The 13,706-nt window shown below is 36.4% G+C and overlaps 1 protein-coding gene across 6 annotated transcripts in view; it reads left to right on the top strand.

Moving 5' to 3' along the window:
- The window catches only part of LOC127380497 (macrophage mannose receptor 1-like), a 30,752-nt gene extending 19,890 nt beyond the window's left edge, over window positions 1–10,862 (top strand). For all 6 annotated transcript variants that reach the window (XM_051609511.1, XM_051609509.1, XM_051609508.1 and 3 more), the window contains 10 exons: window positions 940–1,045; window positions 1,842–2,038; window positions 3,442–3,544; window positions 4,224–4,456; window positions 5,687–5,852; window positions 6,011–6,163; window positions 7,648–7,764; window positions 8,069–8,236; window positions 9,403–9,438; window positions 9,775–10,862. In XM_051609511.1, the coding sequence (XP_051465471.1) occupies window positions 940–1,045; window positions 1,842–2,038; window positions 3,442–3,544; window positions 4,224–4,456; window positions 5,687–5,852; window positions 6,011–6,163; window positions 7,648–7,764; window positions 8,069–8,236; window positions 9,403–9,438; window positions 9,775–9,974 (1,479 nt within the window). In that variant the 3' untranslated portion in view covers window positions 9,975–10,862. The remainder of the gene's footprint in view (window positions 1–939; window positions 1,046–1,841; window positions 2,039–3,441; window positions 3,545–4,223; window positions 4,457–5,686; window positions 5,853–6,010; window positions 6,164–7,647; window positions 7,765–8,068; window positions 8,237–9,402; window positions 9,439–9,774) is intronic.
- Window positions 10,863–13,706: the final 2,844 nt, after the last annotated feature.

The following is a 13,706-nucleotide window of genomic DNA, read 5'->3' as shown; positions in this document are numbered from 1 at the left end:
TAAATCAGTCTCTGAGCAACCTGATCTAATGGGAGGTGTCCCTGCCCAATGAGGGGGTTGGAACTAGATGACCTTTAAGGTCCCTTCCAACCCAAACTATTCTATGATTTTTGCTAATAGGCTTCAATGTAATACTTACCTCTTCCCAAAAGTGCTAAACTTGATCTGCTTATTAAGTGAGGGTTTCAGTTTCAAAAATGTACAGTATTGTTATGAAAGCATACATGGAAACTTGCAGCAGTGGAATTTATGTCAGTACATTTTTCTGTTTTGCATTTTTGGTACAGTTGTTGGAGTTGTTATTTTCCACAAATGATGCAAGATAATTCTCTGACAGTGCAACTGGTATGCCACAGAGGAGAGTGTGAGCTGTAAACATGAAGAGGGCATATTAGGCACACCAATAGTTACTCAAACCATTCTAGGGTGAATATGTATTGGTAATGTGATGACTATGCACTTTTCAAAAACCATGAATCCTATAAATGAATCAATAAAAGATCTGTAAAATGAAAAAAGCTGAATACATATATGAGAACACACTGATCATAGGCTCTAGGTCAAAAATGTTTTTCAGAAAGTTCAGATGATTTCACATTAAATCCTGGTTAGGCTTTTGTTATAGAGTCAGTACTTTTTTGTTTTTTTACTAATGATGGAGCATAGCTTCTCAAAATCTGAGTTAGTTAACACATTAGATTTTCATCAGACTCCTGCTGTGCTATATAAATGGTAGAGTTTTGTTGTGACTTTCTCAGTCTCTCACAGAAAGACACAGAGGAAATTTTAAATTTGTGAATACTTTTTACTTGGTTCCAGAGCTGAGTCCCTGTTAGCTTTAGAAAAATATTTTGTGGGTCTAAGCTGGGATAATTTCTACTTAAACTAGTATAATTGAAACCTGTCACTCACTAAAAGTCTATACCCATTTTTCTCTAGTGTTACAAATTTTTTGGCTCTTCCTATAAGTACTGGTATTCTGCAAGAAGAGTTTGTATGGATCTTGGAGGAGACTTGGCAAGCATCCATAATGAACAAGAACAAGGTATAGTGCAACAGCTCTTTAGCTAATAGATAGCATTTACTCTGTATGCAGTGGTCATTTCCTGCAAAGAACATGGCAAAAAGAGACAGTAAGTAAATATATCTATTTTGTAACATGTATACTAAACATGGGTATGGCATGTAACATTTTTGGAAGAACTGGAACAATGTGTCTAGGGCCTCCTAGTGATGCTAAGGATTGCTTCCTCCTGCTCCATGCAAACTGCTTCATGTTATTTTTAGGGTATGAATTAGCATAAAATAACAAATCAGACTGGAATTTGTAATTCTAGAGAGAGAAAGAAAAGGAATCTATGGTGTGTTTCTGCCAGAAATAAAAAGATATATAACCATATCTCTCTGAAATGGCTGCCTACATTCTGCAACTGAATTTCAGCATTAGAATGTCAGAGGAAGGCACATTTTCACCCTGTCTATGATCCCAGGCTTCCATTTGCCATGGTATACAGCTACACATTTCCATCAGTCAATCAGCTGATCCTGAGTGCTGAAATCAGTGAACTCATTAGATAACACAGTCATCAGGCAGGATTTTTGTATCTTTTCAGTTTCCAGTCTTGCTTCATAGTTCCAAATAGTTTCACTCTTTGAGATTTTTCACAGACAAAGGCTTGGTATAACCTCAAAATAATTAACTTGGGTAAACTACTGATAAAATGCTAATTAAAATATATTTACAAGATTTTAAGAAACAAAATACTCAAGGTTGTTTATGCGCTGATGTCTTGACTGAAGACATGACACGTTCATCTCTTCTGTTGGCTTTTTCTTTCCAGCCTTTCTCACTTACCATTTGAAAGATGTTTCAAATGATCTCTGGATTGGCTTGAATGATAGACTCAGTGAACTCAACTTTGTCTGGGCTGATGGAAGTGCTGTCACCTATACTAACTGGGCTCCAGATTCCCCGAAACTTGTAGAACCTATTTTGTTTGACAGTCTACGTCCAGAAGATGGTCACAATCGACAACAGGTAAATACTACTCAGCATTTAGCATTGAGTGAAATCTGAGGAGCAGTATCACTTCAAGTAAATAGCTCCCTTTGCTACAGACATTGCCTTAGCCTTCTCCCCAAGTTGTTAATCTGTCTTTACATTGGGATTAGTGATAAAAAGTTCCAATGTTCAGTAAGCTAACTTATGTCTGTAAAGGGAGGAGATGAGTATGTAAGAGGAGAGACTTGAATTTTTTTCCTACTTCTTTCCAATTTAAAATTTTAATTGAATTGCTAAGGTCCAATAGATCTCAACTACTTTCTAAACCAACCCACCACTGCTACGACTGAAACAAAACCTCTCAACACTCTAAAAAAAATAACATTCTATATTTTCAGATCAACATAGATGGATTTTCACACCCACATTGCCTTTCTTCCATTTATTTCCATGTCTTGCTTTCAGAACTTGCCCTTCACACTGTGTTATTCCACTCACTGTGCATCCCCCCTTCATTTTGGTACCTATAACTCTAGACAACCAGTTTAATCTCCACCTGAGCCAAGTCATTCTGCTTTTGCCCATCTAGCCATTGGCCAAGGCACTCAAGAAGGCATATAGATACAGCACAATACATAGCTCTACTTTACTAAAGCTCTAACAATGCTCCTGGGAAATATCAAGCAGGGGAAATAAAACAAATAACTGTGCAAAAGTACATTCTAGTCTTCTATTTCACCTTCAAGATACTAACAGCTATCTCTTTCAGAGGATTCTTCTGAAAGAAGTGAAATATAGCTTGACCAAACTTAAGAAAATAGAATTAAGAGCTACTAGAGCAGGTGTTCCTAAAATATATGCACGGCAGCTTAGTAGGCTGTTGCAGGTTGTAATAAACTTGAAGTTTCACTTTCTTAAGCATGCAGCACCTGATCTGGTGTATCTGAAAGAGAAATTCTAAGAACTAGTGCTGATGATAGTTCTGTCAAGGACCATCATTTAGATTATTCTGTCAAGAATAATCACTATTTAAAGCTGGCTTCGCAAGCCAAATACAAAGCATGACCTCCATTTTTTTTTATTTATTTCATTCTTATTAAAAAATTACTGATAGCCACTTATTAGTTCAGACAGTAGATATGACAGAAATTTCTTTAAAGTGATAGTGCCTTTCAAGTATATCTCCTCAAAATAACTAAATGAACAAGCAAGATGAGCTGAAGATTACAAGATTTACACGGCAGTACTAAGGTGGAACTGGCCACCACACAGGACAGAAAAGACAGAAAAGGATAAAAGGAAGGTTTCTAGAGTTGTAATACAAACCCTACAATGTCATAATTCACAGAAAAAAGGAGTGAAACTCCCTAGGGGTTACAGTATTTTGTTTAATAACTTTTAATATCAATGTACTCATATTCTTTCCCTTACTTTAAAAGTTTGATTGTGTTACTCTGAAGAGAGGTCATGCTGATGACACAGGCAAATGGAATGATGAGGAGTGTTTTATGTCCAAAGGGTTTATATGCCAGAAGAATAGTGGTAAGTTCTATATCATTAACCTTAAAATGTATAGCAAGCATTAAATCACATTTCTCATTTAAAAATACTTTAGACTAGTTGTATTTATTTATTTATTTATTTTGGTGGGGGTGGGGCAGGGGAGTAAAGGATCAGTAAAACCTAAGGTTCCATCTTGCACCCCAGTGTTACTTAGCAATGTTTTTGAGAAGGGAATTATAAACAAAATATCAGTACTTAGGAAAGCAAAATAATTTTATTTTTTAAGGTGTAATTAAATAGTTAGAAACTACTAATATTTTATTTACATCAATTCATAATGATCTATAGATTCTCATAATTGGTAAGATAGTCACAAAGTTGCTATGTAGCAAAGAATATTTTGAAACACACAGGGTTGGTGTGTTCTTTTTGACTGATGGAATTAATTTACTTCAGCAATATAAAATACAGTGAATTTATTAATTCAAAATTCTCAGAGGCTGAAGGATATGTCTTTCATCCAGAAAGTTCACTGTTGTTTTGAAGTTATCTTACTTATAAAAAAACTAATGAGAAGGTGTTCCATTCCATTAGCAATTTTCTACTAGGTTTGTAAATAATTAAGATGTTATTCAGTGACTCAAGTCAAATATATGGCTCCCAGCTTTAACTATGCTTGGGGTGGTGGTTGTTTTTTTATTTCTCCTTATTCCTACAGATCCTAAACTCTTTAAGTCATCAGGAACAGTGATGGACTTTGCTTTTGACCACTCTGGTGGCATTAGCTATTTTGTCACCAGCACCAAAATGAATTGGGAGGAAGCACAGAAAGTCTGCAAGAACAATGCCTCAGAACTTGCCAGCATTTTAGATCCACATAGCCAGGCACTGCTGTTGTTACTTGCACTGGAATATGGAGAGCCTCTGTGGATTGGTCTTAACAGCAATATGGTAAGAACACATACAGATAGTCAAGCTGACATCAGACCTGATCTTACTTTATGATCTCATCTTGTAACCTGTAGGAATTGCTGCCAGTGTAGTGCTGAAAACACCATGTCACATCAGTACAGTACCCATTTATGCTACAATTCTTCAAATAAGAGTCATACAGTGGAGATTTTAATGAACTACGAACTGTTATATGCTTTAGCACAAGGAAATGAATATACAAATCAGTATATAGCAACACTGTGTGTTGTTTGGAGCAATTAAAAGGGTCTCAGATATAAATTCTAAAACCTCACACATTTTTGAGTTTATTTTAATCTAAAAGATATTCAAAGAACAACATGCATCCTGCCCTCCTGCCCTGTGGTTAGTGACCACTGACATTACATCTCAGGTCGCCCATCTGAGACATGTGAAAGAATGGTTTTCATGTGTGTTTATGCCCACATGTTCTACTGGAGTAGTCTCACTTATGGTAGAAATAGTAAAATACAATTGTGGACAGAAACAAAGGTAAAACTTCGCTAAAGGAACCTAGGGGCCATATGGTCATTAGTCAATACAGTACATATTGACTAATGGATATATTTTTTCATTTAAAAATGTAATTGGTGTAGTTGTTTCCATTAAGAAATTAGGATATTATAGAAAAAAACAAGAACATCCCCCCCCCCCCCCCCCTTTTTTTTTTTTTTTTTTCGAGATTTCTGCATCAGTTGTATGACAGGGGAGAGTGAACATTTGGATGGTAGGAATGTTTTGACATGCTACACTCTTCCCCATGAATCGCAGTCACAATAACCACAACAAAACCAATTGCAATCAGCACTGTTTATTAAGAACACACCCATCCACAGTCTCATTTTCTATGCAGAACTTTAAATAGGTAGACGTACCAATAAGATGTCTTATCTGACTCACAGTTTTATGCCTTCTCTCAAGCTCTCTTTCTTTTTTCCCTTCCCCTTCCCAATGCTTGAAAAACACTCTCTGAATTATTGTTAGAAACTTTTTGAACAGTAATAAAAATAAAATAAATCATCCTGCATTCACATTCATGGATAACAGGCACTGTACATTTTGTTGCAGTTAGCATTTACAAGCACAAAAAGAGGACATTAATAAGCATATGATTCGATACTGGTTACATGAGAGTCCTCTTGAGGAGCCTGTGCAGTAGCTAGGTCTCTCTCAGCCTCTTTGAAATTACTGTACAGATTTTGCTTCCAGACCAACGGCAAGTATCAATGGATTGACAGATGGAGATTAGTTTACAACAAGTGGTCCAACGGGGAACCAAAGCAGACATTAGCATGTGTCTACCTAGACACTGATGGCACCTGGAAGACATCATATTGCAAGGAAAAACACTTTTCTGTCTGTAAAAAAACAGATGGTAAGCAATTTAATAAAGTGTTTTAACTAGAAGGTGTGTAGATTTATTAACCTTGCTAAGCATAAGCAGCCACTGGAAAAATATTTGTTTTATATATTATTATAGGTAAAACAAATTTTATAAAATAACTGGATTCCAACTACTTGATCTCTTATCAGTAAAGGCCCCTACTGAGCCACCACAACTTCTTGGAAAATGTCCTGAATCAAGAGGACATAAGTCTTGGATACCTTTCCATGGTCACTGCTATTACTTTGAGGCCTCCAGGAAAAGAAGTTGGTCTCAAGCTCAAGAGGAATGTGTTCGACTAGGTGAGTGTTTTGTCTTAGAAAAATTGAAGATGTAATTAAATACATAAAATACTGGATGATATTGCTAAGCAAACCTTAAAATACTTAAGAACCTCAAACTCAATACCTTCTAGCTTTCTTTTCTGAGCATGGTTTTTCACAGTAAAACTAAACTTTGTCAGAGATAGATGCATCTGATATCTTAAATACATGGTGAAATATGAACATCACAAAAATATTAAATTCTTACTTATTTTATGGAAATCAACAGTTGGGTAGGAAGATTAACTCTTCTAGAGTCCCACTAAGACACAGACTGTGGGGTTAGCTTTTCCCCCAAAAAGAGTAAATGCACACACAGTGTAAACTAGGAGACATGAACTCCTAGGAAGGTTGTCTTTGTTAGTGCCAGGGCACAGTGTATTAATTTGTTCTCACTGGCTGGACAATAAATGAGATGGAGGAGCTGTTAACCTTCATGAATCAGTAAAACACATCCAGCCATACAGGTCCTGCTCTGGAACTGCCCCCACTGCTGTCTACAATTTGGAGAGAATAACTGTTGGTGCATCAGGGAGAGTAAAAGACACTTCACATTTCTGATTTCTCCTGACTGTTCTCAGTCTGCTGCTGTGATGCAGCATAGACTTCAGTGTGAGTAAGATTAGGAAACATCCTGTACATCAGCACTATATATCTGAGAGTCTTTTCATTGTAAGAGAGAATAAAAAGACTTCTAGCAGCACTTCCTCATATGTATGAAAACACTGACCTATGACTCAATAAACAGAAAAATCAGCTTTGCAAAGGCATTTTACTTTACAGCTGTGTGACAACAGTATTCCTTAAATGGTTCTGTAGAAAGATCAACCACATAATTACAAGAAAAAGTAAACTTTACACTAATAACCAGAATGAAAGGTCGTGTTTGGCCACTGGTTCATGTTCTAAATTCCTGCACTTTTGCCTACTGGTTAACCACTGGCCAGCCAGGAAGGCGATCATTTCCTTACGACCCAAACACATTGTGGTGTATTTTGAATGCCAGGTCATTTGGCAATTATAAATCAACTTCTGGACTTCTGGACTGCAACCTCTACTTGCTTAGACATCCTGCATAACCTTGCAGTACATAGCATCAGGCACTGCCAAAAATGCTGCCCATTTACTGATGGGTGACAGAGCTGTAGTGGCAACATGTACAGTGCTGACTATACCGTATACACCACTTTCAGCTTACTTGTATCACATTTTGGGGTGTGGTTGGACCTGTCCAAAAAGTATCGCAGGAGAGCAATTTCTCTTCTCTAAAATACCAACAGCCAAAGAAAAACTGATGTCTTTGTGCTGATTTAAATCCATCAAAATACAATGTAGTGATATAATAACCATAGAGAGACTAGTGAATATTACGTGCAGAAATCAGTGTCTTTTACATCTTTTTGCATATCTTTTAAGTATTCACTGAATGAGACATTGTGGTATGTTCATTAATATTTTTTCAGCTGCTAATTTGGTATCAGTAGGAGACTATACTGAAGTAAACTTTCTGTTGGACACAATTAAGATACTCCATGGAAAATCACTGAACTTTTGGATAGGGCTGATGAAAAATGACAGAGGTAATGTCTTCAATATTTAACAATATATTATCATATGATACAAAATTGTTATATTGTTAATGTTATGCTATATTTAAATGTGATATTTAATGTTATTTAAATGTCATATTTAAAGTAAGCAACTTTGTAAAGTTGAAAATACATATAAAAAGTTTATTTCAAAGCATGCTTACATATGCTTAGAAATGAAACTGAAACATGTTACTTCCTAGTCGTGTAATAAATTTTTGTTTTCCTCATCACAACTTGCTGTACCTGTCTAAACCCCTTTATTTTATACATTTATGCTCATTTTAAATATTAGGACAGTGGGTATGGACAGACAAATCTGCAATGGATTTTGTCAACTGGCAAATGGGAGAACCTTCAAACAAACGGTTTAAAGACTGTGGAGAAGTATGTGCACTGTCTGGCTACTGGAACGCCAACGTCTGCTCTTTCAAGAAAGGATTTATCTGTAAAAAAACAAAAAGTAAGTGATATTTCTAATACATTAAGGTTGATAATGCCTTATATTTTAATTGTATAATGTAAAAATTACAATATTTATAGATTTGTGGGCAAAACCAATAGATCCTAACAGTAGGATTCAGCTGCCTAATTACTGAGGAGCCCCACACGGCTGCTGACTGCTTCCTCAGAAGGCTGCATCTCCCGTAACTCCTGTAACATTGCCATCAGCCCCATGCAGCCATCATAAATACTTCAGAGTCTTATGTCTAAGCAAAAGAATGGGCAAAGACCACCCATTTTTAATAAAAAGGCATTTTTTAGTATAATTTGCCCTCAAATATCTCACAATCTAGGCTCCAAAGCAGTGCTCTGCTTTATTTCAGCTGAAAATATTCTTAAAAAATATAATCTTGCTCTGATGCATGCAGTGAAAACTCTGTCTTATAGAAATGCTGGAATTGGTAATTGCTTTCATTACTGTCCTCTGAGCTGATGGATTAGAGAAATGTGATATACATTCTTGTGGCACTCTATCTGCAGTATGATAGAATCATGTTTAATAAAATGCTGGTACTATCCTGACAGCAAAGTTATCACTGCAAAAAATTAATGAGCTCATTTAAAAAAATTAATGAGCTCATTCATTAAAGTAATCCAGAATATGACCATCCTGTGTGGTTAAGCAACATATTTCTGTTCACCTTTCCCTTAGAAAGGTTTAGAAAGCACAATTACCACAGGATCCACATCCACGCAAAATCGTTGTCTCTGACAGAAGAGTCTAAACTCACAGCTTATCCTCAAGCAAAATGCTCATGCTACATTTCGAACACTGGAGACCTCCACTCAGGAAATTTTTCCAATTTCAGAAAACACTATAAAATTACTAAGGATCCTGCAGGCAGTTTCTCAGAAATGAACATATTTGAAAATACTCTTTGAAATAACAGAAATCTGAGTCTAATTTAATATCTGGCTGGGTATCTCAACTGACAAGGTCAGATGCTCTTGGAATGAAAGAGCCAATCATGCTGCTAGCAGTTTACACAGACTTAGTTCCATCTCTCTGGGAGAACAAATGTCACCAGCAAGTGGGTTTAAGTACATCTATACTTAGAAAGTTTAAAATGCCTCCTTTTCTTTTTTTAAGCATTAAAAATAAATGGTTTCTTTTCCTTTCAAAAGTTCCTGAAAACACAGAGATGTCAACAGGAAGTACAGGTAAGCATACTTCCTTTCTAGTAGAATTATATGAAGATACTCAAATAAAACAAGAGCATTATTACATATTTTCTAGGTATTAATTCTTAGAGTATTTAAAAAGTCCAAATATTTAATCTGTGCCTAGATAAAGGAAACAGAGTTTCTTCTGAAGTTAGTTGTGTTTTGATCAGTTTTAATTATATGTTGTTCAGTTTTGCTAGTAAAAAAACCTCATTAAACCAAAATCTACATGCATATTGGATTTATCTGATTCCCAGTTAAAGAAATCTCATTTTTCTAGATTCTGAAATCTCTTAAGATGAAGAGTATTGATTCCATTTCATCCATTTACAGACAGGAAAATGGAGAAAGTACTTTCTATCAGCACCATTTGGCTGTTCATCCTTCTAGCCCTTTGTATAGTTGGAGCTGGATGCATAATTTATTTCTGCTTGAGGAGGAAAAGACAAAGCCTGCTACAAACTTCAACCAGAATGACTGGACCAGAAGCAAGTGTGGATATCCAAGAAAAAGTTGCACATAAAAACATGTAGTCTGACAAAATGTCCGTATGTTCCAACTAACAAAAACCAACCCATGAATCAGTGAAGTCTTACACCAGCTTTGCATTTTCCTGCCCAGATAAGACTCTCTTATCTTCACAAATATAAAGTTAATGGATTTATAAATATACACACATATCTACTCCCTCCAAAATTCCCTCCAAAGTGTTTCAGAGTTTCTTTTGTTTAGTTTGGGGAGTACACATATCTTTTTCACATAAATGAGTATGGCTGGAAAGTTGACTCCACAGGTATTAATGGGAAAACTCTGACAAATACTTGCCATGTGAAATTATTTTATTTAACTCAGTGTAGAAATTCTCCTTTGTGCACACAGGGGAAATGATTACACATATCTTTACACTTTTTTTTTCCTGCTGTATTATTTCAGTGTAATTGAGACTATGATAGGAAACACTGCTCATTTCAGATTTTCAGCTTCACAGTTCATGATATTATCTTTTCATTCATGTAAAACTTCTTATAATGCTTGCATCTGTGAATTTAATATTTTCCTACCAAAAATAGATGGAAAAAAAAAATGAAGAGACTCCTTTATTCCTATTTGTTCTCTGATTTTTTTGGGAATAATAATGCTATTTCCTACAGCCTTTCACTTTTCTAACATTCTGTAAATATCAACATATTTCTGCCAGGTTCAAATTAATAATAAAAATACAGCAGTAGATGATCTCTCCATTGGGTTTTATTTCAGCAATGATGCTTTCAGGATGCAGAGGCGCTCCTTTTCAAATCCAAGTATGTATTATAAATATTTGTCTTATACTGCATTATATAACTCACTGGTTATATACCAGAGAAATAAAATCACCACTGTACTTTCTGAAAATAAATTGTTCCATTTTTATTGTAATTTAATTTGATTATGCCTAGATATCCTTTCAGCTTTTCTTCAATACACAATAGCAGTGCTTGCCTTAGGGGGCAGTTTATAATTCTGCATATTTTAAGACATCATCATCCCTCTCAAGTTAAGAAAACAGCTTTCTCCAATCAATGGGAGGCCACCTGCCGCCAACCAGCCTCAGTGAAGAGAGTCATACAGAGGAGCAGGGCTAGAGCAGAGGAGGTTCTACCAAAGAGTAGGGCTAGAGCAGAGGAGGTTCTACCAAATGTCTGTAAAATGAAACAGATTCTCTCTTTGGCCCTTCTGTGAGAATGGTAGTCAGAATTTCTTCCCCTATTCCTATGCTTAAGGTCTCTGGCTGCCAAAATGATAGTGTCATGCTAAAGATTTCTTTCAAAGAGAAAAGAATATCTGGAGTAAGTGGAATAGGTTTCTGGACCCTGACATCTGTACCTATGCCTGAGTAGCTTGAGAACACACTTGTATTACCCTCTTATTTAAGTATTTTCTAGTTATCCAGTAAACAATAAAGACTCCTAACGAAAAATGTTATTGATAGCTATTTAGAATGGAAGCAGCCCCTTCCTTCAGGAATAGTTACTTCAGTTGTTTTATCAAGGACAATCTTAAAACACAGGGCACTTCTAACATTTTTCCTCCTGAACTTTCAATATTTTCTCCTGCACTCCTTTGCTGAACAGACACATACTATTCTACACGTTTGGCTACATTTGTAAAGAAGTTTCACCAATCATGGACACAGAAAAACGTCTAATGATTGTATGGTGTTTCCCTTTCTGATATTTCTGTATGACCTTACTTAACCAAGAGACCTGGTAAAAAAACCAAAACCAGAAAAAGCTCCCCTATAGATTATTTAAAATAGAGTTAAAAATTAAGTAAACCAGAAGTAAATTTAACAATTAATGTCCTTTGAACACTCTGTAAAGCTCTGAGATAAAACCCCTTAGAAAAAAAGAAATTCCTTCAATTACTATAATAGCTCCTGTAATACCAACTCCTCTGATAAAGGCATTCACTATTTACAGGAGGAAATAGGAAATAGCTGAGAGAACTTTGTACAGAACTGTGCAAATGAGACAAACACCACCTGCTTCCCATGGAGATGACTACAGATAAAATTGTTTCCTGATATATGCTACAGAAATCTGGGAATATGTAGTTACACTTGCCCTTTGGATTAGTAGATAGGAAAAGTGCTTTTCCTGTTCCATGCTTACATACTTACCATATATATGCCCAGCTTACTGAAATTGAAAAATAAAAATCACCTTTCTCAAAAGAAAAAAAGGAAGCATACAACAGAAGAGACTAATTTTTTTAAAGTTAACTGTAAAAACTGGGAGTTCATAATGGAGGTATTCTGGTGACCAAATTCAGCACAGCCCAGGACCTCCAGAGGAGAAGCCTGGCTGGTATCACCGCCATGAGGGAAGCATGGAGTAGGCCATAGTCAGGCTGCTCTGCATGCCAGCTAACTGCATTATCAGATGAAAATCTTTTGATATGCATTTTTATGTACAGCTATTTTGCAGCTAGACTCAACATCACATGTGAACAAGAAATGGACAGGAACACAGGTATGCTGCTGACCCTTCTGCAAGGTACTGAAACACAGCAAAGGCTGATCCAAAATGTCCCTTACAGAAACAGGAGAGAAAGAAAGCACTGTGGTGAGAAGAGCCATGAAAATAGTTGAGGGCAGAGTGAGTCAGTGCAGTGGTGTTTGTGGCTGGGGAGAGGACTGAGAGGAGGACCACAGCCCTGACCAGACCTGCTCATGTCAGACAGGAGCTGTCATCATTACCCACTGCTTGCAGCGTGGGACAGCATTGCTATAGCAAGGACAGATAATTTAATCTACTGAGTCTCAAACAACTGAACAGCTACTGGAGTAGAAACCAATGTGTCTGAATGCTCTGACTCCTCTATCATCTGACTTTTGGACATGATATTGGACATGACCAGGATGTTGGCCACACACCTCATGCATTGTTCACAAATGAGGGCTGGGTTTCATTTGGTTAAACTGCACAGGGCAGAGGAGGCCCTTACGTCTTTCAATTCTTAATCCTAAATCTCAGTGCTTCTGCACATGCCAGTTGTTGCATGTTTCTCTTTTCTCTTCAAAAATCCCTGTATACTTAAAATCCATGGTCAGTTCCATGCTCGGGATAAGAAAAACACTGCTTATTATGAATGCCTCTGTTTAAATCAGCTTCAGAGTGGAAAGGTGAAGGCATTCCAGCACTGCAAGTCGTTATATTTATGTGTGTATTTGTGTGTAGGATTTTTCCTCTCATTTTCATAAATAAATTCTGCCTGATTTTCCTCACCAGTTTCTGAAGGACACACCAGACCCTCTGTAACTAGACTGACAATTCTGTGACCAGAAAATGTAATTCGGTGATGGAAATATATAATCCTTAGTCTTCTGGCAGTCAAAGGAAAAGTTTTATTTTCCAACTGTGGCCATAGAAGATGTGGTATGAAACTGTGTTCAAAATACCAGAGTTAAAAGACAGGGATGTATGGAATTACAACTAATTTGTTGCCTCAAAATTGCAAAGTCAGCTCTTCAAGAATTAATTTTTCCAGTTTTCTGTGCTAATTTGCTTTTGCATCTATTAGTGCATTTTGTTTCCAGATACTACTACTGCACAATGGACTAAACGTTTGACTGAATGGAAAAATTTATTATAAACAAAAAACCCCCTCAGTGATAGGACAAGAGGAAATGACCTCAGGTTGCATCAGGGGAGGTTTAGATGGGGTATTTGGAAAAATCTCTTCACCAGAAGGGTTGTTAAACATTGGAACAGGCTGCCCAGGGA

Source organism: Apus apus, chromosome 2 (genome assembly GCF_020740795.1).
Source record: "Apus apus isolate bApuApu2 chromosome 2, bApuApu2.pri.cur, whole genome shotgun sequence".
Classification (NCBI taxonomy): domain Eukaryota; kingdom Metazoa; phylum Chordata; class Aves; order Apodiformes; family Apodidae; genus Apus; species Apus apus.
The sequence above is the reverse complement of the archived record's forward strand: the minus strand, read 5'-3'. Positions and strand labels throughout refer to the sequence as shown.